Here is a 27,519-nt window from a genome sequence, read left to right on the forward strand (position 1 = left end):
ATGTGGAAGCCCAGACAGAGCACTGTCTATGTGGAAGCCCAGACAGAGCACTAGAATTGTTCGGTACGATTTTCATGAAATGGGTTTCCATGGCCGAGCAGCTGCACACAAGCCTAAGATCACCATGTGCATTGCCAAGCATCGGCTTGAGTGGCTTAAAGCTCGCTGCCATTGGACTCTGGAGCAGTGGAAATGTGTTCTCTGGAGTAATAAATCACGCTTCCCATCTGGCAGTCCGACAGACAAATCAGGGTTTGGCGGATGCCAGGAAAATTCTACCTTCCCCAATGCATAGTGGCAACTGTAAAGTTTGGTGGAGGAGGAATAATGGTACGGGACTGTTTTTCATGGTTCGGGCTAGGCCCCTTAGTTCCAGTGATGGGAAATCTTAACGCTACAGCATACAATTATATTCTGGATGATTCTGTACTTCCAATATTGTGGCAACATTTGGGGGAAGGCCCTTTCCTGTTTTATCATGACAATGCCTCTGTGCACAAAGCGAGGTCCATACAGAAATGGTTTGTCAAGATTGGTGTGGAAGAACTTGACTGGCCTGCACATAGCCCTGAACGCAACCCCATTATACACCTTTGGGATGAATTGGAATGCCGACTGCGAGACAGGCCTAATCGCCCAACATCAGTGCCCGACCTCACTAATGCTCTTGTGGCTAAATGGAAGCAAGTCCTCGCAACTCCATATTGAGGCCCATGATTTTGGAATGAGATGTTTGGCGTCCAGGTGTCCACATACTTTTGGCCATGTAGTGTATCTAACGTGACCAATACTCTAATCAAGCGGTATGTCATGCATTGACTATATGTATCTCATAATGGATGGTAATCCATCCAGTCTGCACATTGGGAGATGTGTTCCACAAAATCTTCATTACAAATGAGAAAAAGTTTCAAACTTCTGTAAATCAGTTATTTTAAATGGAAGGAGGAGACACAAGGAGACCTTAGTAAACCTTTTCAGACAGACAAAACCTCCGTAGTGTATTCTTTCAGACAGACAAAACCTCCGTAGTGTATTCTTTCAGACAGACAAAAAACTTTGTCTGAGACACTTCTGAAGCTTCATTTCCCCTGTGTCTGACAGGGAGAGGAGAGAACAGCCAGTGATACACTGATGGCTCTGTGGCCTGTTCAAATCTTTGTCCATGATTGCCTTGTGTTAGACAGGTGAGTGTGTTGCTCTAGTGACAGTCTGAGAAAGTAGAGCAGGAAAAGGCTCAGTGGGACTTAGTGCCACACACATACACAGGCCATCCATCCCATCTCCCTCCTCATCTTATACACACACACACACACACGCACACACACGCACACACACGCACACACACACACACACACACACACACACACACACACACACACACACACACACACACACACACACACACACACACACACACACACACACACACACACACACACACACACACACACACACACACACACACACACACACACACACACACACACACCTCAGAACATAAAAAAACAGATCCTGTGTGACTCAGCTGTTATGTAAAGTCCATCTCTGATAGGACTGCCTTAGGCTAACTGTCAGTCCAACCCAGATACACACACATCACGCTGCAGTGCGACTAACCCTTAATGCTGATGTGATGTGTGTCTGCTCTGTCCTCGCACCGCTTATGCTATACATGAGGCAGAAAAACAATGGAGAGGTCTATTTACTTTAATTGTCAATTTATTAAATCTGAAGTTTGAATTGAAAAAGTCAATATGGCTGAATCAGGCTAGCAAGTGAGCAAATTCGTAGGGGAGGCTAATTACTTTCTGACTCACCTGGATTTATCTTCATGAATTCTCAGTACTGGGGAGTGGCTGCACCCATAGCTGCTCTTGTTGCGCATCAGAAAGTCGCTGCCCCCTGTCATGTGGTGCTAAACTTCAACATTTCGGTTGTGTTACGGTCGCTCCAGCTGTGCTGAATTGCTCTAGCGGTGCTGAATTAAATCAAGTAAAAACTGTTTCCTCTGTGTCTGTGCTATGAGCCCAAGGCTACTGTTTCCTCTGTGTCTGTGCTATGAGCCCAAGGCCACTGTTTCCTCTGTGTCTGTGCTATGAGCCCAGGGTACTGTTTCCTCGGTGTCTGTGCTATGAGCCCAGGGTCACTGTTTCCTCTGTGTCTGTGCTATGAGCCTACGTCACTGTTTTCTCTGTGTCTGGGCAATGAGCCCAGGGTGACTGTTTCCTCTGTGTCTGTGCTATGAGCCCAAGGCCACTGTTTCCTCTGTGTCTGGGCTATGAGCCCAGGGTGTCTGTTTCCTCTGTGTCTGTGCTATGAGCCCAAGGCCACTGTTTCCTCTGTGTCTGTGCTATGAGCCCAGGGTTCACGGTTTCCTCTGTGTCTGTGCTATGAGCCCAAGGCCACTTTTCCTCTGTGTCTGTGCTATGAGCCCAAGGCCACTTTTCCTCTGTGTCTGTGCTATGAGCCTATGTTACTGTTTCCTCTGTGTCTGTGCTATAAGCCCAGGGTTCACTGTTTCCTCTGTGTCTGTGCTATGAGCCCAGGGTCACTGTTTCCTCTGTGTCTGTGTTATGAGCCCAGGGTCACTGTTTCCTCTGTGTCTGTGCTATGAGCCCAAGGCCACTTTTCCTCTGTGTCTGTGCTATGAGCCCAATGCTACTGTTTCCTCTGTGTCTGGGCTATGAGCCCAAGGCCACTTTTCCTCTGTGTCTGGGCTATGAGCCCAGGGAATTGTGTTGTGAGGTGTCATTATCCTCCCTCCCTCCCACTCCTTCTGTCCATCCCTCCTTCTTTCCCATCCCTTTCTCCCGTCCCAATTTTACTATTTTTTTCCATGGGGTAGTTTTGCAGCTAATTTCCTGCAATTCTAAACATTTTGCCATGACTTATACCATGTTAATAATAACGACTGCACCTCCTTAGACCTCTCTTTAACCCAGACTAAAACTGTCCTAGAGCTAGCTTTCCCTCCTTGCACACAGGCATTTCTTCACCCAGGGATAAATGTTAACCCATACGTCTCACTGAGCACATTTTGCCATGAGGCATAGAAACATTTTAGCAATTTTATAACAAAAGTCATGCAATTCTACTCATTTTGCCATGGGGCAGATCATTTTCTTGGTAGTTTTAAAGCTAATTTCCTGCAATTCTACATATTTTGCCATGACTTATGCCATCTTAATGATATCTGAGTGAGAGTGACTAACAAAATGAAAGGGGGACCCTTGGAGGTTAGGGCACCTGGTCACGTGTCCTGTGTGACTGATCGATAGACTAACTTACCAATCTAAAAATTGTTAGCTGACATGGCTAACAAGAGAAAAATTGCTGATGCACAACCAAATATTGAACTTGCACATTGTGTATTCTACTATTCTAACTCTCAACAGTAAGTTAGGATCCCGACAGAGTTCTAAAAATAAAAATGTAACTATTAAACATTCTGGGTCAGGGGGTGCCTAGCGGCCTTGGACCCTAAACCACCGCTTAAGTCACTTATGCCTGGAGCCGGCCCTGCACACACACACACACACACCACGTTGTGTGTACAATGACAATGGTGTGTGAGGTGCTCCTCCTCCTGTTTGGCATCACTAATGGAAACACCAGATCATTGAGAACTGTAAGAAAGTCACGTGACCAGAGGTATTACACACACGCACATCTTTTCATTAGAGTTGGCTACTGACGGAGACTTGCTGCACAGAGCGACTGCTGCGGTGCTCCTCTCTCTCGCTCTCTCCGTCTCTCTCTCTCTCTCTTTCTTCTCTCTCTGCCTCTAGGGCTTTTCAGACTGCACATCCTTAGCCCTCTCTTTAACCCAGGCTAAAACTGTCCTAGAGCTAGCTTACCCTCCTTGCACACACGCATTTGTTCACCCAGGGATAAACATTAACCTAGGGATAAATGTTCACCCAGGGATGAACATTAACCTAGGGATAAATGTTCACCAAGGGATAAACATTAACCTAGGGATAAATGTTCACCCAGGGATAAACATTAACCTAGGGATAAATGTTCACCCAGGGATAAACATTAACCTAGGGATAAATGTTCACCCAGGGATAAACATTAACCTAGGGATAAACATTAACCTAGGGATAAATGTTAACCCAGGGATAAAGGTTCACCCAGGGATAAACATTAACCTAGGGATAAATGTTAACCCAGGGATAAAGGTTCATCCAGGGATAAACATTAACCTAGGGATAAATGTTAACCCAGGGATAAAGGTTCACCCAGGGATAAACATTAACCTAGGGATAAATGTTAACCCAGGGATAAAGGTTCACCCAGGGATAAACATTAACCTAGGGATAAATGTTAACCCAGGGATAAAGGTTCATCCAGGGATAAACATTAACCTAGGGATAAATGTTAACCCAGGGATAAAGGTTCACCCAGGGATAAACATTAACCTAGGGATAAATGTTAACCCAGGGATAAAGGTTCACCCAGGGATAAACATTAACCTAGGGATAAATGTTAACCCAGGGATAAAGGTTCATCCAGGGATAAACATTAACCTAGGGATAAATGTTAACCCAGGGATAAAGGTTCACCCAGGGATAAACATTAACCTAGGGATAAATGTTAACCCAGGGATAAAGGTTCATCCAGGGATAAACATTAACCTAGGGATAAATGTTAACCCAGGGATAAAGGTTCACCCAGGGATAAACATTAACCTAGGGATAAATGTTAACCCAGGGATAAAGGTTCATCCAGGGATAAACATTAACCTAGGGATAAATGTTAACCCAGGGATAAAGGTTCATCCAGGGATAACCATTAACCCAGGGATAAATGTTAACCCAGGGATAAAGGTTCACCCAGGGATAAACATTAACCTAGGGATAAATGTTAACCCAGGGATAAAGGTTCATCCAGGGATAAACATTAACCTAGGGATAAATGTTAACCCAGGGATAAAGGTTCATCCAGGGATAAACATTAACCTAGGGATAAATGTTAACCCAGGGATAAAGGTTCATCCAGGGATAAACATTAACCTAGGGATAAATGTTAACCCAGGGATAAAGGTTCACCCAGGGATAAACATTAACCTAGGGATAAAGGTTAACCCAGGGATAAAGGTTCACCCAGGGATAAACATTAACCTAGGGATAAATGTTAACCCAGGGATAAAGGTTCATCCAAGGATAAACATTAACCCAGGCGTCTAACACTTGTGCCCTGAAGCACTAGTTTTTTTCTTCTGTACAGAGAGAAGGTTGTGTGTGGAAATAGCATTGGGATGGGGATTCAATTCCACTCTCGCTCATTTTGACATAGAGTTACATGCACCAAAGGCGGTGGCATAAATATTCACTGAGTATACCAAACATTAGGAACACCTTCCTAATATTGAGTTGCACCCCCGTCATCTTCACTGATGAAGTGGATTTAACAAGTGGCATCAATAAGGAATCATAGCTTTCACCTGGACTCACCTGGTCAGTCTATGTCATGGAAAGAGCAGGTGTTCCTAATGTTTTGTACACTCAGTGTGTGTGTGTGTATATATATATATATATATATATATATATATATATATATATATATATATATACCAGAGGCTTTAAATGGGGTTCAGGTCTGGGGATTTGGCTGGACATGACAGGGTCTTGATCTGGTGGTCCTCCATCCACACCTTGATTGACCTGGCTGTGTGGCATGGATCATTGTCCTGCTGGAAAAACCAATCCTCAGAGTTGGGGAACATTGCCAAAGCAGAAAGAAGCAAGTTTTCTTCCAGGACAACCTTGTACGTGGCTTGATTCATGTGTGCTTCACAATGACCAATCTGCCCAATTCCAGCCTTGCTGAAGCACCCCCAGATCATCACCGATCCTCCACCAAATGTCACAGATCTGGAGAGGCCTACAAGTTACAGTGTTTCGCACCCACTGTGAAATCTGGTGGAGGATCAATTTATCAGGGGGTGCTGCAGCACCTCTACTTATCCTAGCTATCCTTAACCATGGGAAGTTCTGAGCTCTGGGTTAGGCTGAAAGTATTCTCTGTGCTGGTTAGCACACACACCCTCAAGTCCTGTCATATTCTATGTCCACTGTATTTATCTCCTGGTTATGCAACATGAAGCACACACACACACACACACACACACACACACACATACACACTACCAGCAACAACAACAACAACAACAACAACAAAACAAAGCTGTGATCAAAGTCTATGATCTTATTGGACACACTGCTGAATAACAATCACAATCAGGAAGGATGTGTGTGTTTGTGTTCATTTGTGTGAAGGTGTGAGAATGTGGTTGTGTACATATGCATGTGTATGTGTTTGTCTGTGTGTGTGCGCACAAAGCTGTCACAATACTGTCCCATCATCTTAAATAATCCCAGTCATGCGTGAGATGCGATTCCCACAAACAATACAAAGGATGGCCCACGTCACTGACCCTCAACCTAGAAACTCACTCACTCTAATAGAGCTGACATGCTTCTCTAGTCTATTCTACGTGACAGTCATATATGTTCTACACAAGTTAAACTAAAAGTTATGAAACGTTTCACCCAACTGAACAGACCCCAGGTTCTCACTGTAGGCCTAAACTTCTGTTATGCTGTCTAGCCCGCATGATGAAGGAAGGAGACGAGGAAGAGAAGAGAAGAGACAAGTAGACGTATGACACTTAGTGTTGGGACGGGCCTCTTTCTGACACATGGTGGAGTGAGGGATTCGTGTGTATGCCGGTCATTATAAAGAGTCCAGAGAAGTGCTCGCAAACACAACTTCCAGGCTATGGGGTTTCTGGATTGTTATTTACCTGCTCTTAGGCTGTGCCTGCTTGGGTTGAGAGTTCTAATTAATCAGTTGATCTGCCGTCCCTTCACGTTGCCAGGTTAGTGTAAAACAAGGCTAATTAGCCAGTTTCGCTACGAGTAAGAGCAGCTGCAGGCTGTGATGAAAGAGCTGCTGTTCGCCCCAACTAGAACATAGACTGACTTTGTTAAGTATTGCTTTGCCGGTCATTTCTAACCGTTTGAAGTGAACACAAAACAAAAGTTTAGCAGACAGTCTCAGATGCCCTCGTTTGCTCATCAGCGCCTCCATATAAACAGCGCAGTCACGAGGGTTCTATCTGCTGGCTACTTGCGCAGCCGCTCAACAGCCGAAGCAGGCTATGTTAGAGCTAGTCTGGATCTAAAGCCTGCACAACATCGTTGTCTACTGGACCAGGAGGGAAGAATATTGTAAAGGGAATGGTTAGGCCTGTTACACACATCAACTAAACTATGTCAAACATGTTGTAAACTACTGCCCAACCATAGAATTAGAATGCATTATTGTTCACTCATTCTAATTATATAATCTTAAAACACACACACACCTCAACATGACATTTACCACTGACCTGCTCACCACCACATATTTCTCCTTTGATGCTGGCATGATAATTGCTACAGCAGAAACAGACTGTCCAGCTGGAAAATAAGAAAATACATCCAGCTACATGTCATAAACCTGTAAACATGCCACACAAACTTCATAAACCTGTAAACATGCCACACAAACTTCATAAACCTGTAAACATGCCACACAAACTTCATAAACCTGTAAACATGCCACACAAACTTCATAAACCTGTAAATATGCCACACAAACTTCATAAACCTGTAAACATGCCACACAAACTTCATAAACCTGTAAACATGCCACACAAACTTCATAAACCTGTAAACATGCCACACAAACTTCATAAACCTGTAAACATGCCACACAAACGTCATAAACCTGTAAACATGCCACACAAACTTCATAAACCTGTAAACATGCCACACAAACTTCATAAACCTGTAAACATGCCACACAAACTTCATAAACCTGTAAATATGCCACACAAACTTCATAAACCTGTAAACATGCCACACAAACTTCATAAACCTGTAAACATGCCACACAAACTTCATAAACCTGTAAACATGCCACACAAACGTCATAAACCTGTAAACATGCCACACAAACTTCATAAACCTGTAAATATGCCAAACAAACTTCATAAACCTGTAAACATGCCACACAAACTTCATAAACCTGTAAACATGCCACACAAACTTCATAAACCTGTAAACATGCCACACAAACTTCATAAACCTGTAAATATGCCAAACAAACTTCATAAACCTGTAAACATGCCACACAAACTTCATAAACCTGTAAACATGCCACACAAACTTCATAAACCTGTAAACATGCCACACAAACTTCATAAACCTGTAAACATGCCACACAAACTTCATAAACCTGTAAACATGCCACACAAACTTCATAAACCTGTAAACATGCCACACAAACTTCATAAACCTGTAAATATGCCAAACAAACTTCATAAACCTGTAAACATGCCACACAAACTTCCTAAACCTGTAAATATGCCACACAAACTTCATAAACCTGTAAACATGCCACACAAACTTCATAAACCTGTAAACATGCCACACAAACTTCATAAACCTGTAAACATGCCACACAAACTTCATAAACCTGTAAACATGCCACACACACTTCATAAACCTGTAAATATGCCACACAAACTTCATAAACCTGTAAACATGCCACACAAACTTCATAAACCTGTAAACATGCCACACAAGCTTCATAAACCTGTAAATATGCCACACAAACTTCATAAACCTGTAAACATGCCACACACACTTCATAAACCTGTAAACATGCCACACAAACTTCATAAACCTGTAAACATGCCACACAAACTTCATAAACTGCATGGCCATGTACGGAAGGAGAGTTGTCCTGGCCTAAAGAATAACACTAGGGGATAGGGTAATGTCTGCACCATGTTTATTACCCCATTCCATTTGTCATTGTATTCATTTCCTTTCTCCAGAGCTGGCCTTACAACATGGCAAAGTTGCTATAGTGACGGGAGGCACCAGGGGAATTGGCTATGAGACCTCAAGACACATGGCCAGCCTGGGGGCCCACATTATCATAGGTAGGCCTACATAAAGACACCATACTGTACACCACATCCCTACCAATGTGAATGTGTTATACCGTTCAATAGTACCATGAACTGATTAATATACTTAGTTAATATAATGTCTTAATTACATGTTTAATACCCACGGACAGAAATATTTAGTAGGCAAATTATTTCCTCAGGGTAGGTTTTTAATTATCTATTCAGATAGGCATGTTTACACTCCTGGAGTGTATGTGGGTAGTTGTGTGTTGTGGAATTTAGAAATGTGTGCATATAGGCCTGCCGTGGCAAGGGACTGTGTTTGTGTGTGTCTGGATGTGCGTGTGGGTATGCATCTCTCGCTCTCTCTTTCGCTCTGAGTGTTTACTGGGTGTGTTTACTTAGGAAATTAATTAGATCAGTCTCCTCTCTTCTCCTCCCCTCCTCTCTTCTCCCTTCTCTCTCCCTCTCTAGCTGGACAGAATGAGCTGAAGGGTGTGTCTGCTGTGAAGAGGATTTGTGAGGAGAACAGAGAGGCCAAAGGTAACACACAGTCCACACAGTCCTGTTTGCTTTCGTGCGTCCATGGCTCTTGATATTACTGATTGGAGTGTGAGTGAACACACCTTTTTGCAGGTAGAAATCAGCTTCTAGTTCAAACGCAGAATGACTGTAGAAGAACTGGAGCTGTGCATCTCTGCTCTAGTGCGTCACGTCAGTTAAAAGTGAGACGGCGTCATTGAAGTAGATTTCCTCTCTGGAACTGTTGCATGATCTATTTCTCTTCGTGAAGATTAAGAGGTATGGCATTGAGGGGTGTTAGGGAGTGGGGGCGGGGGAGGGAAGCATGCTCTGAATGACGGGATGCTCTGAATGACGGTGCTCTGAATGACGGGGGTGAGTTGGGAGATGAAGGAAGTGGGGGGAGGTGAGGGTCATGTAGCTCTGTCCTCTGAATGACAATGTGCCGATGGGGCGATGAGGTGGGGGTAGGGAGGGGTGCGTGTGAGCGTGTGTCTGAATGACAATATAACGGAAGCGTCATTAGTATGTGAGGCAGGTGCTTCTCACCAAACGTCCTCTGGCTCTTCGTGTGCATGTTTGTCTGTGTGTACGGAGCATAGGAGACAGCGCAGGAGAGAGGAGATTAGAAGAAAGAGTACACGCCCAACGGGCCAATGGATGTCAAGCCTGCCCTCAGGAGCCCGCCTTCCTGGGTATAATACCGGGGCTCGCATCTATTTCCTCAATTCAGTATCACTCTTCAGCGAGCCCAAATCCCCAAACTAAGTTATACCTCATTACCTACTTCAGGGAACAGTAGTTAAATTCATAACTGTACATTCCCTTTGAGTCGGTCACTCAGTATAACATACTATGGAGACATAAATCACACCCCAAGCCGCCTCAGAGGGTTCCAGACTAGGAGACCCACAGCAGCCCAAGCACGCACACACAGGTTTCACCGGCTCCAAAAAGGGGTTACAGAAGTCACCTTTTCCCCTAATACTTACCCCTTGAAGCCGGAACTGTCAGAGCCCCATACAGGGAACCAGAACCTACTGCAACTTGCTTATGCACACTGACACGCTTCCACTGCAGCCCAAGTCCATAGACCCAACGGTTCCATGAAAAATACATACCTTGCGAGCCTGAAATGTCAGAATTCATACAAGGAACCCAAAACAGCAGAACACCTGTCTTGGTAAAGTGCACACGCTCACTGCATAGCATCAACCAGAGTCGATGAACCACGGGAGCCCAAGGTTCAAACCCACAGGTAACTGTCGTAACCCTGATAAATGCGCAACCTGCACACTAAGAACACTATGAGCCACACAGTGAGCAATTATGTCTAAGCAATAAAACCTCACCAAAGCATTTTTCGGGAACCCCAACTCGCTGCAGCATAGGCATCTCCAATCTTTATGCCCCTGAACAATGCCCAAGAAGCCTCCACACCCCTAGTGGAGTGAGCACGCACACCACTAGGCAACCCTTGTCCTTTGCTGACATATGCCAGGGAGATAGCCTCCACAATCCCAAGCTGGATTAGCGAAACAAACAGAAATCTGGTCACAAACGTGGATATCCTTGGTCCTAAAGTGCGCACTGGACAAAAAGTGCGCACCGGACTCAGGCCATGCAACATTCGTTGTTTACTGGAAGCTAACGGTGGAGGTGAGACAGGGAACATCTATAAAGCCAGGGACCTGTAAGACACACAGTATATATATGTACAACCCTCTAGTAGAAGGCGCACGCGTTGACTGTATAGTCATAATCATATTTGAGGGTAAACCCCTAGCCGTCAAATTCAACCTTTCAGGGGCCAAACCCACAGATCCATATTTGCGGTCGTGGGCGGCAGATTTTCCTGTGCGCCTGGGACAATAGATCCCGATGACACAGAGCCCTCCAAGTGGCCCCGCCCAACTGACGGATGATCTCTGGGAAATGAGGGTTATCTGGGCGAACCGGGAGCCACCAGAATCAATGACATTGAGAAGAACAGACAAAAATGTGCATTTTCTCGCGATGCATAAAGATCTACATCAGCCCTGCCAAACCGGTCCCAGGGGGTGCACACGATGAGAGATCCGGGAAGATACGTTGCCCTGAGTGACAGGAAATGTGCTCTGCTCCATACAAGCAGATAACAGGCAAGGTTTAGGAGAGAGAGAGACCGCATTCCCCCCTGCTTGTTGATGTACGCCACCGCTGAACACCAAGGAACCTTGGGTAGAAACAATGTGCTTTCGTGGTACAGCCGTTCTGATACCCGGCTCACAATGGGTTTGGGGACTTCGGCAACCAGTAACTTGCCCCCATTGACCGAGCACTTGGAAACACTGTTGCCACAGTAAATGGTCGGGAAGGAGGGCCCCGAGAACACACCCCCTCCCCGGCATCCAGCTAGGGTCACAAGGTCTCCTCCTTCCCCTGCCCTGTGGAATAATCAGCCTCCATCCCGCTCTTCGGGTAGGAGCATTGGGCCAGTAACCAAGCTTTCAGTTGAATGCATTCATTGGTACTGACTAGGTATCCCCCTTTCCTTTCTTCTTTGACCCAGCATGGCATCTGTTCCAAGACGTTCAAAGCTGCTCAGAAGCACCAAAATGGTCCAAAACCGTCCTCGAATCCGCCCCCCTGGCCCGGGGAAACCTGCCTCTGACCTGAAGTGGCAGCACACGACTCCAATACCATCATTAAGTTTGCCTACAATACGACGCTGGTAGGCCTGAACACTGACTATGATGAGACAGCCTATAGGGAGGAAGTGAGAGACCTGGCAGTGTGGTGCCAGAACAACAACGTATCCATCTATTTCAGCAAGACAAAGGAGCTGATCATGGACTACAGGAAACAGAGGGCCGAGCATGCCCCCATTCACATCTACGGGCTGTAGTGGAGTGAGTCAAAAGCTTCAAGGTCCTCGGTGTCCACATCACTAAGGATCTATCATGGTGACACACACCAGCACAGTCGTGAACATGGCCTCTCAGGAGGCTGAAAATTTTTAACATGGACCCTCAGAGTTCTAAAGTTGCACCATTGAGAGCATCTTGACTGGCTACATCACTGCTTGGTATGGCAACTGCTTTGCATCTGACTGCAAGGCTCTACAGAGGGTAGTGCGTACATCCCAGTACATCACTGTGGCCGAGCTCCCTGCCGTCTAGGACCTTTATACCAGGCGGTGTCAAAGAAAGGCCCTAGAAATTCTGTCTGAATCAAATTCAAGTCTGAATCAAACAGGACCCAGAATTGCTTCTACCTCCAAGCAATAAGACTGCTAAATTGTTTGTTAAATAGTTAACCAAACAGCTACCAGGACTATCTGCATTGCCCCATTTGGAATAACTTTTTTGACTCATCACATACGCTGCTGCTACTGTTTATTATCTGTCCCTTTATTCCCAGTTATATGTACATACAGTGTCTAACTCAATTACCTCGCACCTCTGCACATCAACTCAGCACTGGTACCCCGTATACCGTCTCAAGAAAAAGTATGTGAACCCTTTGGAATTATCTGGATTTCTGCATAAATTGGTCCTAAAATTTGATCTGATCTTCATCTTCACAACAACAGACAAACACAGTCTGCTTAAAATGTTATTGTCTACATTGAATGCATCATTTAAACATTCACAGTGTAGGTTGGGAAAAATATGTGAACCCTTAGGCTAATGACTTCTCCAAAAGCTAATTGGAGTCAGGAGTCAGCTAACCAATCATTGAGACGAGATTGGAGATGTTGGTTAGAGCTGCCCTGCCCTATGAAAAACACTCATAACATTTGAGTTTGCTATTCACAAGAAGCATTGCCTGATTTGAACAATGCCTCGAACAAAAGAGATCTCAGAAGATTTTGTTGTTGCGTTGTTGCATAAAGCTGGAAAGGGTTACAAAAGTATCTCCAAAAACCTTGATGTTCATGACTTTCCCAAGTTTATCAAGACATTTTGCAGGAGAATGTAAGGCTACATGAAGCTTAACAGAAGTTGTGTAATGCAACAGGACAACGACCCAAACACAGAAGTAAATCAGCAACAGAATGGCTTCAACAGAAGAAAATACACCTTCTGGAGTGGCCCATTAAGAGTCCTGACCTCAACCCGATTGAGATGCTGTGGCATGACCTCGAGCGGTTCACACCAGACATCCTAAGAATATTGCTGAACTGAAACAGTTTTGTAAAGATGAATGGTCCAAAATTCCTCCTGACCGTTGTGGAGGTCTGATCTGCAACTACAGAAAACGTTTGGTTGAGGTTATTGCTGCCAAAGGAGGGTCAACCAGTTGTTAAATCCAAGGATTCACATACTTTTTCCAGCCTGCACTGTCAATGTTTATACGGTTTAACGTATAATTGTTTGTGTTATTAGTTTAAGCAGATGGTGTTTGTCTATTGTAGACTTATGACCAATTTATATAGAAGTCCAGATAATTCCAAAGGGTTCACATACCTTTCTTGCCACTGTATATATATACTCATTGTGTTTTATTATTACGTGTTTTATTTTTCTATTATTTCACTTTTTATTTCTCTCTGCATTGTTGGGAAAGGCCCGTAAGTAAGCATGTGACAAATTCAATTTGATTTGAAACTCTTGTGAGGAGAAGACGGCCAATCCACCCCCAGGTGATTTGTCGCCCTACGATATAGCTCCATCAAAGGTGCATTAACCACTAATGGTTCACTGCCCCGCCGAATCCAAAGCTGGGGATGTAGGCTGCCCCGGACTGATGTCATCTGATTGACACTCTGAAATCCCTCCAGAGCTAACCAGGGATACTATATCATCCCGGAATCCGGACTCTGAACACTGCCAGAGAAACCGGAATGAGCCTCACACGGCTGGGATGACACTCCTATCAACTCCGACCACCACTGCCGCTCTCTCCCAGCTTCAGACAACCCCATTATCAAGGTCAAATCACCGGTTGACCCTTCACCAGCAGTCCCAATCTTTCTCACTAATTCAGCCCGATGCCCAATGAAAGTTGAGCCCAGTCGGAGACAATGGTCACACAAATTGGTCCGAGCCAAAGCCTCCTGAGCATGTTTCCACCCCAGGCAAACAGGACAGCACTCGTGAGTATCTTTCATTTTCATTGTGAAACCACATGCCCAAGGGCACGGTAGGAGGTTCAAACTCAGATGGTTAGCCTTTTTTTAAAACTTACTCTTACCACTAGCCATGTTACTCGAGCAAGGAAGCACTGGCTACACAAGCAGAGAACAAAGTAGTTGGTTTTTAGCTAACATAAATCCTACCCAAGCAAGGAAATATTAGCTACACAAACAGAGCAGAAAGTAGTTAGCTTTTAGCAAACACAAAAACGTATACCAAGACCCAAAACTCGCAACATCTAGGGGGCGAGTACTCTCTCCCCACTAACAGACACTTTAGTTAGTGCCGAATCTCGTAGTCTTCGTGTGCTTGAAAAGTTTGTAAATTGCGTGACACATTCTTCCATCAGGCGAGCTGAAAAGCAAAAGAATTTAGGAAATGGATGCTTCTGGGGGCGGGCTTGGCATCCCTCGGGCTGTTGATTGGTCGGTGACTCCCCATAGTATTGTATTAAGAGTCATCGACTGAAAGGGAACAGTGTGTTAACCAGTGGTGTAATGGAGGATAAATGTAAGTAAGCAGAGCACTGAATAGTGAAAAGTGTTTAACCACCTATTAGCGTTGTTTTGTATTAAAGTTTAGTTATTTGCCTACCGTCATCTTGATAGGTGCTCAGAATTTACCCACCTACTTTTGTGAGTCATGACTGGACACTATATTAAATGTAACACTGCAGTAGCTAGGCTACATTTGATAGACAGTAGTGTATTAACAGTGCATTTGATATGGACTGTAGCAGTGGTGCAGTAGTGTATTGGGTCAGAGTGGAGTAGCACTGGGCACATTAACAGAATGAAAAGCTTGTAAGTGTAAAATGTGCTTATCTCTCTGGCATGGAGCCCAGATCCTCGTTGTAATTATCACAGGTAGAAAAGGTGGAGTGGAAGGGAGAGAGGAAGAGGAGGGGTGGAAAGGATAGGAGGAAAGGAGTGGAGTGTGCCCTAAATGCCCAATTGTTGAGAGGAAAATAGCAAAGCACATGTACACCAAAGGCTTCTTATGTTTTGCCAGAGCCAATCAAAACACCACCCGTTTATAGCAAAATCATACTCAGAAAGACAGGATGACAGGTTGGGGACATGGGGACAGAGAGGGACAGAAAGGCAGGCAGGCAGGCAGGCATTCAGACAGGGGCAAAGCACACAGGGTTAGGACTGGAATTTGGCATTAGTTAAATTATTCTCATATCAGTATCAAACCCTGGCTTAGCCTGTGTATGAAACACACAAACACACACACACAAACACAAATAGTATTCACACGCACACAGCCAGAGGACTAGGGCTTTTCAAGCTGGACATTTTGGTTTCACCCTGGGTAAACCAATGCTAGTGTGAAACAAGGGTAAGCTAGCCCTAGGCTACTTTTAACCCAGGGTAAGTTTAGCCCTGGACTAAAAATCATCCATTGTGAAAGGCTATTTTTGACTCTGAAAGTCACACACACAGACACACACACAACACACACAGAGCAGAGGTCCTACAGCAAGTCCTGCCAGCGTTGCTGCTGCAGAATACTTACTGTATGAGATGTTAGGAGGAGGTATTGGTATCTAGTAGTATAATGTGTATGAAGCTAGCAGCAGTTTGTGTTCTCTATTAGAGAAGAGCCTACTGTAGGAGATCAATACATTGATGCTGCTTTGATTTTCCACTACAGACACAGTTAGCAGAATTTTTTTTTTTACAAGAGTGCTGATTATGCTGTGTGTAGGTTTGTTTGTTTCTGTGTGCTCAAATGATCTGCCTATAGGACCTTCTACTCGTATATGTGTATTTACAGATGTAGGATCTTAATTTGAGCCAGTTTGCTACAGCAGGAGATTAATCCTGCAGCAACAAGTAATGGGAATTATTAAATGGATTATAATTAATAGTGATTTTTGTAAGGGTTGATACATTTTTCGTAGGGAAAACCAAGTCTGAAATTTCTAAGTGGAAATTACAAACTTCAGAAGCCTTTTTAAACCTAAACTACACTACACATTTAAAATGTTCTGTATTGCAGGAAAGTTCTCCTGCAACAGGGTAATCAAATTAAGATCTTATATCTGTACTGTGTATTGTATTTAAATGAATGGTGTGTGTGTGTTTTGTGTTTTCAGTGGAGTTTGATCAGTTGAATCTGGCATCTTTGCAGTCAGTCAGGCAATTTGTCCAGAGTATCAAGAGACGAGGCCTACCACTGCACATCTTAGTCAACAATGGTGAGTGACACACAATCAACCAATCAATCTGCCGACCTATACGCCTGATATGAGAATTAAATTCTTAAATGAACTGTGTCTTAACTATATGTGTTTGTGCACACGTGCAGAGGCGGTCATGTTGGTCCCTGAGGGTCGTACAGAAGAGGGCTTTGAGCGTCACTTCGGGGTCAACTACCTAGGTCACTTCCTGTTGACCTTGCTGCTGTTAGACACATTAAAGCATTCTGGGAAACGTGGTTCCTGCTCACGTGTTGTCACCCTCTCCTCGTCAGCTCATGATGCTGGAGAGATACAACTAGACAGCCTGCTAAACAGGTACACACACACACACACACTAGTGGGGCACGGGTGAGCTGTTTGTTCACCTGCACCTGCTCGCAATTACTAATTACCCATCCGCAACTGCCCGAGTATATGTGATAAAGTGAACATCTGAGGCACGCACCCGTCCCTAACCCACTAATATAGAACATGCGCTGCAGGCATAACGATTATTTTGGACAATCTTTCTGCCTGATTGTAGATATGTTTCTGCTTATAATTTCTGACATTTTGGTAGGCTATTTGTTAATCAAATTGTCTATTTATTAACTTTTTTAACCTTTATTTAACTAGGCAAGTCAATTAAGAACAAATTCTTATTTTCAATGACGGCCCAGGAACAGTAGGTTAACTGCCTTGTTCAGGAGCAAAACTACAGATTTTTACCTTGTCAGCTCAGGGATTCGATCTGGCAACCTTTCGGTTACTAGTCTAACGCTCTAACCACAAGGCTACAATTAGATACATGCAGCTTCTCTTCACTCATTATGTTGCCCTAGAAGACTAAATAAACGTTTGGTCACCAGAATGTCATAAATCGATAGAATGAATGCTTCAATCTAGTTGACATCGGTAAAGTTTTCTCTGTCATCCCTGCTTCTTTCGGGGCGCAAAGACATTGAGGGACCGGGAAGAAATCATCACAATCATCACACATAACATAGCCTCTTTCACCACTTCACCAAATCTTTCCCAAACATGACTTTTCCGGCCCTCCTGTCTCTTGATCTTCCACTCCATTTTGCAGCTTTTCTCTTACTGAATTAAACTCTGACATTGTCCTTCTTGTTTCTGTGGATTGACATGAACTTTTTCTGCCCTTTCCCAAATGCATTTGGCGATTGGTGTGTAGGCTATTTGGCGTGCGTACAGTTAGGCCCTAAAGCTTAGGCTTATGCACTAATACCAGATAGCCTAAAATAATGATAGAAAAACCTATAGATTTAAATTGCACAATAATTATATATTTATAGAATTTTTAAGGTAGTGTTTTCTCTGTATTCAATCCAGCCACCCTTCATCCACATAATATTTCATGACCCTAAACCCACCCGCCCAGCGGATATAACCGTGGGGACTACGGGTTATGAGTCAACCCACGCATCACATACACACACACCCTCCTCTCCTAATTTCCTCCCACTCCAGACCTTTTTTCAACATCTTTCTCCCCCCTCTCTTTCAGTCTTCAGGCAGTGTTATTCGGCCCATGTGGCGTACTCCCAGAGTAAGCTGGCACTACTGTTATTTTCCTCCCACCTGCAACAGAGGCTGGATAGAGGAGGGTTTCCAGTGAGCTCATGTGCAGTGGACCCTGGGATGGTCGACACTTCACTCTACTGCCACCTCTTCCTCACCGCCCGCCTCTCACAGACAGCCATCGCACGCCTGCTCTATAGGGTAAACACACACACACACACACACACACACACACACACACACACACACACACACACACAGTGCTAATCGAGTATTGTCAATTACACAGTAACAGAATGATGCTGAGACTCAGATTTTTCACTTTATACATTTATGCCAAACAAAAACCAATGATTGTAAAGTTAAACAAACCTACAACTCTATGCACAAGGACTCCTTTTAACAATTTCCACTAAACATTTTATAGAAACACATTTACTGAACAATGCAGATGCAACGTTTGGTAACATAATGACTGTTTGTGCTGTTTGTGCCATCATTCTGTGACCAAACTTTGCATATGTACTGTTCTTCATGTAAATGTGTTTTTGTAAACTGTTCTGTGGAATTGTTAAAAGTCATCATTGTGCATAGAGTTATATGGCTACCTTTGAATTTCCTGTATCTGACTACTGTCAAAGTTTTCAGAATAAATCGGAACGATTTATTCAAGAAGTTAATTACGGAATAAGTATCTTAAAATGTGGCATTTCAGTACCATACTGACTTCAAAGTGTATTTTTAGGCAGAGAGAGAGAAAGAGAGAGAAGTGAAGGGAAAGAGAGATGAAGAGGGAAAACTTGCCAAGTTTAAGAAAGATGAGAATCTCCATAAAATATGTATGAATCAATGTTCCATGACTCTGTCTTTTACTGTTGAGGCATTTAGCAGACACTCTTATCCAGAGTGACTTACAGTTGTGAGTGGATACATTTTGGTACTTTTTCGTACAGGTCCCCAATTGGAATCGAACCCACAACCCTGGTGTTGCAAGCGCCATGCTCTACCAACACACACAGACACACACGCATGCACACATAGACACACTCACACACACACAGACACAAAGACACAAACTAAAACATTTGCTTGTTGCTAACTAAATAGTTGTTCATTTCATTGGGATTATTTTAGATCGTGTCTTAAAGCATTGGCCTGGAGGCCCTGTTAATGTCTGCAGGATGGGATGGAAGGAGACAGCCCTGTGTGTCTCTGGAGGATGGGATGGAAGGAGACAGCCCTGTGTGTGTCTGGAGGATGGGATGGAAGGAGACAGCCCTGTGTGTGTCTGGAGGATGGGATGGAAGGAGACAGCCCTGTGTGTGTCTGGAGGATGGGATGGAAGGAGACAGCACTGTGTGTGTCTGGAGGATGGGATGGAAGGAGACAGCACTGTGTGTGTCTGGAGGATGGGATGGAAGGAGACAGCCCTGTGTGTGTCTGGAGGATGGGATGGAAGGAGACAGCACTGTGTGTGTCTGGAGGATGGGATGGAAGGAGACAGCCCTGTGTGTGTCTGGAGGATGGGATGGAAGGAGACAGCCCTGTGTGTGTCTGGAGGATGGGATGGAAGGAGACAGCCCTGTGTGTGTCTGGAGGATGGGATGGAAGGAGACAGCCCTGTGTGTGTCTGGAGGATGGGATGGAAGGAGACAGCACTGTGTGTGTCTGGAGGATGGGATGGAAGGAGACAGCCCTGTGTGTGTCTGGAGGATGGGATGGAAGGAGACAGCCCTGTGTGTGTCTGGAGGATGGGATGGAAGGAGACAGCCCTGTGTGTGTCTGGAGGATGGGATGGAAGGAGACAGCCCTGTGTGTGTCTGGAGGATGGGATGGAAGGAGACAGCCCTGTGTGTGTCTGGAGGATGGGATGGAAGGAGACAGCACTGTGTGTGTCTGGAGGATGGGATGGAAGGAGACAGCCCTGTGTGTGTCTGGAGGATGGGATGGAAGGAGACAGCCCTGTGTGTGTCTGGAGGATGGGATGGAAGGAGACAGCCCTGTGTGTGTCTGGAGGATGGGATGGAAGGAGACAGCCCTGTGTGTGTCTGGAGGATGGGATGGAAGGAGACAGCCCTGTGTGTGTCTGGAGGATGGGATGGAAGGAGACAGCCCTGTGTGTGCTGTGTGGGTGTTAGAGAGTGTAATCACTACAGGCAGTTGCCTAAGTAAATGACCTTTAGGGAGCCTCTGCCATGCAGCTACAAATGCACCATTAATAACAGGCTCCTCAGCACTATCACATTAATACACGCACGCACACACACACACACACACACACACACACACACACACACACACACACACACACACACACACACACACACACACACACACACACACACACACACACACTGTTTATCAAAGTCTCATGTAGAAATAGGTTGAAGTCAGTCTCATGTAGAAATAGGTTGAAAAGTCATGTTGTTGTAGAAATACTGTAGGCTTTTGTTGTTAGGGTGTAGATCTAGCTGTATCTTTATGCCAGTGAAGCTCTGCTGGTTGTGTGTTTTTATATAACAGCCTCGTTGTGTGTGTGTGTGTGTCCGTGTGTGCGTGCCTGGGTGCATGCGTTATGTATAACAGTCTGACAGTTTGTGTTGTGCCCCCAGAGCCCGTCCCAGGGAGCGTCCACGGTCCTCTACACTGCTCTATCTCCGTCTCTAGAGGGGGAGGGAGGAGCCTACTGGAGCAATGGGCGCACAAAGATGACATCACCAAACACCTACGACCCACAGCTCCATCGCGGCCTCTGGGACTCCAGCTGCAGACAAGTTGGCCTGCCATGACCCCTGACCTTCAACATGGGACTGGATGTCTGAGACCCAACACTTAGTCTGTCTGACTGCTTTTGTCTTTGTTTTGACAATCTCCTCACCACTAGACTGTGATTGGACTGATGACGACCATGGCTAGACTTTGATTGGTTAGTAAAGAGTTAAGTTCCTTCCCATGCTGTTCAAATGAATGTGCTAATGGAAATGAAGCAACCTTCTCCCTCTGGCACTGTGAACATACACCCACATACATTATGTTAAGGGTATTCATAGTGCTGCTATGAGTGTCTGTAGCTCCACTATGAGTGTTAATAGTGACCTTATAAGTGTTCATAGCAACCTTATGACTTTTGGTTGACAGATCAGATCTTCCAGAACTGAAAGCACCTTCCCTCCATGGGAGAACTTACTTTTGTCATAAACAAGTGTGTGTGTGTATGTGTCTGTGTGTACTTGTCATCAGTGTGTGTGTGTGTGTTTATGATGTTAGAAGCATCCAGGAGCATCTGGTGTTCTGATCCATCTGTGAAGCATATACTGACCCCTGCCCAAGTGGAGGGTCCAGGACCAATGAACAAGCCAGCATGGTAACATCAGTGAATCACAGCCTGAAACTGATATTTTCAGTTCTTGTGAAAGCAAAGGGTATTTTGTGGAATTCTTGCCAAAGCTGCTGGTTTCCTCTCCAGGGGGCAGAAATCATCTGAGAGAAGGTCTTTAAATTGTGTCCCGCCTCCTGGGCTGTGAGTCACACACACACCTGTCTCATGGTATTTCTCTCTTACTGTTAGAGCTTATTGGTTTATCAATATGCACATATCACCTCTCTCAAGTCCAGTCGTTGTGTGTGTTTCTGTGCACAGTATGTGTATTTGTGTGTGCGCTGTTTGTGTGTTTCTTCCAGTCATTGGTTTGTATGCATCCATAAAAAGGCAGCACAACTGAAACCAGTACTGATATTTGTGGCAGAGGGAGAGAAAGACAGTGAGTATAGGAAAAGGAGACAGAGAGATTCTTAATCTACTCTCTCTGCTGCTACCTCGTTTGGCTTTGCTCCCAGTGCATTCATTGTGGGTGGGAAATATCCCAGTGAAAATTCTGCAAAATTAAGACAAAGACAAACAGTCACACACACAGAGGCAGACTGTGACCAAAAATGGGCCCTGTCATTTCTAACACACTGGCCATTTTGTTCCTTGAGGACCTCATTATTAGCCAGATGATTATCATGTTGAGTTAAAACCTAAGTTAGACAGGCCCAGTAGGCTGAACCAGCCCATCTGGCAAGTTCTCAACATATCGTACAAATTATAATTCGTAACATATCATACAAAAGGTGTCAGAGTCTATCTAGAGGAGAGCGAAGGAGTCAGGCGCAGGACAGGTAAGAGTAAAACCACTGTGTTTACTGAGCAGAACACGTGTCAAACTGTCAGTCTATCTAGAGGATAGTGAAGGAGTCAGGTGCAGGACACAGGTAAGAGTAAAACCACTGTGTTTACTGAGCAGAACACGTGTCAAACTGTCAGAGTCTATCTAGAGGACAGTGAAGGAGTCAGGCGCAGGACACAGGTAAGAGTAAAACCACTGTGTTTACTGAGCAGAACACGTGTCAAACTGTCAGTCTATCTAGAGGATAGTGAAGGAGTCAGGTGCAGGACACAGGTAAGAGTAAAACCACTGTATTTACTGAGCAGAACACGTGTCAAACTGTCAGAGTCTATCTAGAGGACAGTGAAGGAGTCAGGCGCAGGACACAGGTAAGAGTAAAACCACTGTGTTTACTGAGCAGAACACGTGTCAAACTGTCAGTCTATCTAGAGGATAGTGAAGGAGTCAGGTGCAGGACACAGGTAAGAGTAAAACCACTGTATTTACTGAGCAGAACACGTGTCAAACTGTCAGAGTCTATCTAGAGGACAGTGAAGGAGTCAGGCGCAGGACACAGGTAAGAGTAAAACCACTGTGTTTACTGAGCAGAACACGTGTCAAACTGTCAGTCTATCTAGAGGATAGTGAAGGAGTCAGGCGCAGGACACAGGTAAGAGTAAAACCACTGTATTTACTCCATCCGAGAACGGAACAAAAATCCTGTTATAAAACAAATACAAAACAGGATACGAACTCCAACACATGAAAGACAATCACGCACAAAACAGAAAGGGAAACCAGAGGGTTAAATAAGGAACATAATCATGAGATGGGAACCAGGTGTGTAAAACAGACAAAACAAAAGGAAAAATGAAACATGGATCGGTGGCAGCTAGAAAGCCGGTGACGTTGACCGCCGAACACCGCCCGAACAAGGAGAGGGAAGAACTTCGGTGGAAGTCGTGACAAAAGGGATGATTGACATCCACAAATGAATACATACCATACGTAATATGTCATATTCATCTGAGTGTCCTGGATTTTTGTTTACTATGTTATGTCCAGATTGCAAGGCCAAAGCATACCGATCTACAGTGCCTTGCAAAAGTATTCATCCCTCTTGACGTTTTTCCTATTTTGTTGCATTACAACCTGTAATTTAAATAGATTTTTATTTGGATTTCATGTAATGGACATACACAAAATAGTCCAAATTGGTGAAGTGAAATTAAAAAAAATGATTGTTTCAAATATGTTTCAGCATATGTATTCACCTCCTTTGCTATGGAGCCCCTAAATAAGATCTGGTGCAACCAATTACCTTCAGAAGTCACATAAGTGGCACATGATCTGTCACATGATCTCACTATACACCTGTTCTGAAAGGCCCCAGAGTCTGCAACACCACTAAGCAAGGGGCACCACAAAGCAAGGGGCACCATGAAGACCAATGAGCTCTCCAAACAGATCAGGGACAAAGTTCTGGAGAAGTACAGATCAGGGTTGGGTTATAAAATAATATCTGAAACTTTGAACATCCCATGGAGCACCATTAAATCCATTATTAACAAAAATTGAAAGATTATGGCACCACAATAAACCTTCCAAGAGAGGGCCACTCACCAACACTCATGGACCAGGCAAGGAGGGCATTAATCAGAGAGGCAACAAAGAGACCAAAGATAACCCTGAAGGAACTGCAATGCTCCACAGCGGAGATTGGAGTATCTGTCCATAGAACCATTTTAAGCCATACACTCCACAGAGCTGGTCTACAGAAGAGTGGCCAAAAAAAAGCCATTGCTTGAAGAAAAAAATAAGCAAAAAAGGCATGTGGAAGACTCCCCAAACATATGGAAGAAGGTACTCTGGTCAGATGAGACTAAAATTGTATTTTTTGGCCATCAAGGAAAACGCTATGTCTGGCACAAACCCAACACCTCCCATCACCCTGAGAAAACCCTCCCCACAGTGAAGCATAGTGGTGGCAGCATCATGTTGTGGGGATGTTTTTCATCAGCAGGGACTGTGAAACTGGTCAGAATTGAAGGAATGATGGATGTCTCTAAATATAGGGAAATCCTTGAGGGAAACCTGTTTCGGTCTTCCAGAGATTTGAAACTGGGACGGAGGTTCACCTTCCAGCAGGACAATGACCCTAAGCATACTGCTAAAGCAACACTCGAGTGGTTTAAGGGGGAACATTTTAATGTCTTGGAATGGCCTAGTCAAAGCCCAGACCTCAACCCAATTGAGAATCTGTGGTATGACTTGAAGATTGCTGTACACTAACGGAACTCATCCAACTTTAAGGAGCTGGAGCAGTTTTGCCTTGGAGAATGGGCAAAAATACCAGTGGCTAGACGTGGCAAGCTTATAGAGACATACCCCAAGAGACTTGCAGCTGCAATGGGCAAAAATCCCAGTGACTAATAGAGACATACCCCAAGAGACTTGCAGCTGTAATTGCTGAAAAAGGTGTCTTTGGGGGGGTATTGGCTTTGGGGGGTGAATAGAACACTCTCAAGTTTTCCGTTTTTTTGTCTTATTTCTTGTTTGTTTCACAAGAAAAAATATTTTGCGTCTTCAAAGTGGTAGGCATGTTGTGTAAATCAAATGATACAAATCCCCCCAAAATACATTTTAATTTCAGGTTGTCAGGCAACAAAATAGGAAAAATGCCCAAGGGGTTGAAAACTTTCGCAAGTAATTGTATCTACCATCAGTCCTCAGATTTTCAGGCTTATATGAAACTAACTTAATTGACATAACACACATAGCCCACAGAGACTAGTAAATCGGGACTGGGGATAACTACAGACCCTGTGTGTAACCTTCCTTTAGTTTAAGCTCTCATTCTGCTACTGAGCACAGGGTTCATGTCTTCCAGACATGAGGGGGTGAGTGTGTTACTGTAGCTGTCAGACTGGATGCTGTTTGGGTTGGTTACTATGGGTAGGGTTTTGGTTTCTAAAAACAGACCTTTACTGGCACATCCAGTTTTCAGAATAGAAAGTGTGTGTTTGAAGTAATTAATAAATAAAGACACTATATAAAAGTCACCATGACGGGTTTGAATTCCAGCCTGTCGACATCCAGAGACTGCTACAGGAGAACAGACAAGATACAGGTAATATTGATTTGCGATGTGCAAAATATATTTTGCTGTGCTGTGCCCGAACTCCCTCAGATATAGAATGTGACAGTGAATTTCCATGTAGAGTTGAACTATAGTTAAATTGTGAACTGTCTTGTCTTGTTATTGTCATAAAAACCTTTGTTAGCTGTTTGAGCAATATGAAGACATCTAGCGCTTATTCCTCTGGAGGAGAAAGACTTCTGTTCACTATGAAGACTGGGGTTAGGTTCAATATGGAGGTCATTGTGTCAATATGAACAGTGTTTATGTTGTTGTGATGTTCTCCACCTCCTCCTTTTCTACCAGGCAAAGCCTCAATAAACATTACTGTGCCACTAAATTACTGTGTGTCCACTTGGAGACACCAGTTAGACCTCACACTCAAACCCTTGTAATAGTTTTTTCTTATGTTGCACCTACCTCAACATTTCCATGAATAGTTTTATTATGTTACTGAATGTATCCAGAGTATTGTCAGATTTCGTTATTGACAAATCAACGGTGTAATGTTTGGATTCAGTCTTGTGTCAGGTGAATTCAAATTCAAATTCAAATGTATTTATATAGCCCTTCAAACATCAGCTGATATCTCAAAGTGCTGTACAGAAACCCAGCCTAAAACCCCAAACAGCAAGCAATGCAGGTGTAGAAGCACGGTGGCTAGGAAAAACTCCCTAGAAAGGCCAAAACCTAGGTAGAAACCTAGAGAGGAACCAGGCTATGTGGGGTGGCCAGTCCTCTTCTGGCTGTGCCGGGTGGAGATTATAACAGAACATGGTCAAGATGTTCAAATGTTCATAAATTACCAGCATGGTCGAATAATAATAAGGCAGAACAGTTGAAACTGGAGCAGCAGCACGGCCATGTGGACTGGGGACAGCAAGGAGTCATCATGTCAGGTAGTCCTGAGGCATGGTCCTAGGGCTCAGGTCCTCCGAGAGAGAGCAAGAAAGAGAGAAAGAGAGAATTAGAGAGAGCACACTTAAATTCACACAGGACACCGAATAGGACAGGAGAAGTACTCCAGATATAACAAACTGACCCTAGCCCCCCGACACATAAACTACTGCAGCATAAATACTGGAGGCTGAGACAGGAGGGGTCCGGAGACACTGTGGCCCCATCCGAGGATGGGGCCAACATCTGTGAACTGTTGTGTACTCATCTCTGGTATGACAATTTCCACCTAAATCTCCAAACTTTTCTCCTTCAATTGCTAACATGGTCAAGCATGTTTTATAATTGACCCTTTCCATATAGGCCAATTGTCATGAGTGTAAAGGGCTAAAGGGTTTAAAATGGGTAACTATAGTGAGATCTCTTACTACCATTAGCATATTGAGAGCTGTTAATAGCTATTCATCATAGTTAATCTCCTAGTGGCTCTCATACCAGAGTATTGGCAGCAGTCATTACGCTGCTCTCAGACACACACAGTCATTACCTTTCCCCTCGAATTAACAACCATCTCCCCTCTGCCGTCAACAATACCCAATGCCACATTCAAAATCACTAGAGCCACTCCATCTCAATGACACAGACTGCTGGTGTAAGTTGGAAGCAGAGGGAAGAAGCTGAAAGTAGTAGAGGACATCTGTGATACGAGCAGCCACACATCCACGCTCGCACGCACACACACTTACAATCGCGTTCCCTCCTGCTATGAGTCATCTCTCTCCCATATAAGCTGCTTCCTCCAAATGCTCCAATTAGACAACAACAAATATGTTCGAAGAATTGACAGAATAAAACGGAAGAGAATAAGAAACCACTCAGTGTGGAGGAATAGCACACAGCAGGAGTCACATTTCTAATTATTAAATCAGTAATTGATCGTTTCATTAGCTGATTCATCCTATTGTATATGTCCCAGCAGAGCCAGTTGT

General features: G+C 44.3%; 1 protein-coding gene across 1 annotated transcript in view; it reads left to right on the plus strand.

Annotated features, from left to right (window-relative positions):
• The window catches only part of LOC110520355 (dehydrogenase/reductase SDR family member on chromosome X-like), a 29,836-nt gene extending 5,973 nt beyond the window's left edge, over positions 1-23,863 (plus strand). Inside the window, exons 3-8 of the mRNA XM_021597616.2 lie at positions 8,897-9,004; positions 9,449-9,517; positions 16,721-16,822; positions 16,933-17,140; positions 18,333-18,547; positions 20,959-23,863. Of these exons, the coding sequence (XP_021453291.2) occupies positions 8,897-9,004; positions 9,449-9,517; positions 16,721-16,822; positions 16,933-17,140; positions 18,333-18,378 (533 nt within the window). The 3' untranslated portion in view covers positions 18,379-18,547; positions 20,959-23,863. The remainder of the gene's footprint in view (positions 1-8,896; positions 9,005-9,448; positions 9,518-16,720; positions 16,823-16,932; positions 17,141-18,332; positions 18,548-20,958) is intronic.
• Positions 23,864-27,519: the final 3,656 nt, after the last annotated feature.

Source organism: Oncorhynchus mykiss, chromosome 3 (assembly GCF_013265735.2).
Source record: "Oncorhynchus mykiss isolate Arlee chromosome 3, USDA_OmykA_1.1, whole genome shotgun sequence".
Lineage (NCBI taxonomy): Eukaryota > Metazoa > Chordata > Actinopteri > Salmoniformes > Salmonidae > Oncorhynchus > Oncorhynchus mykiss.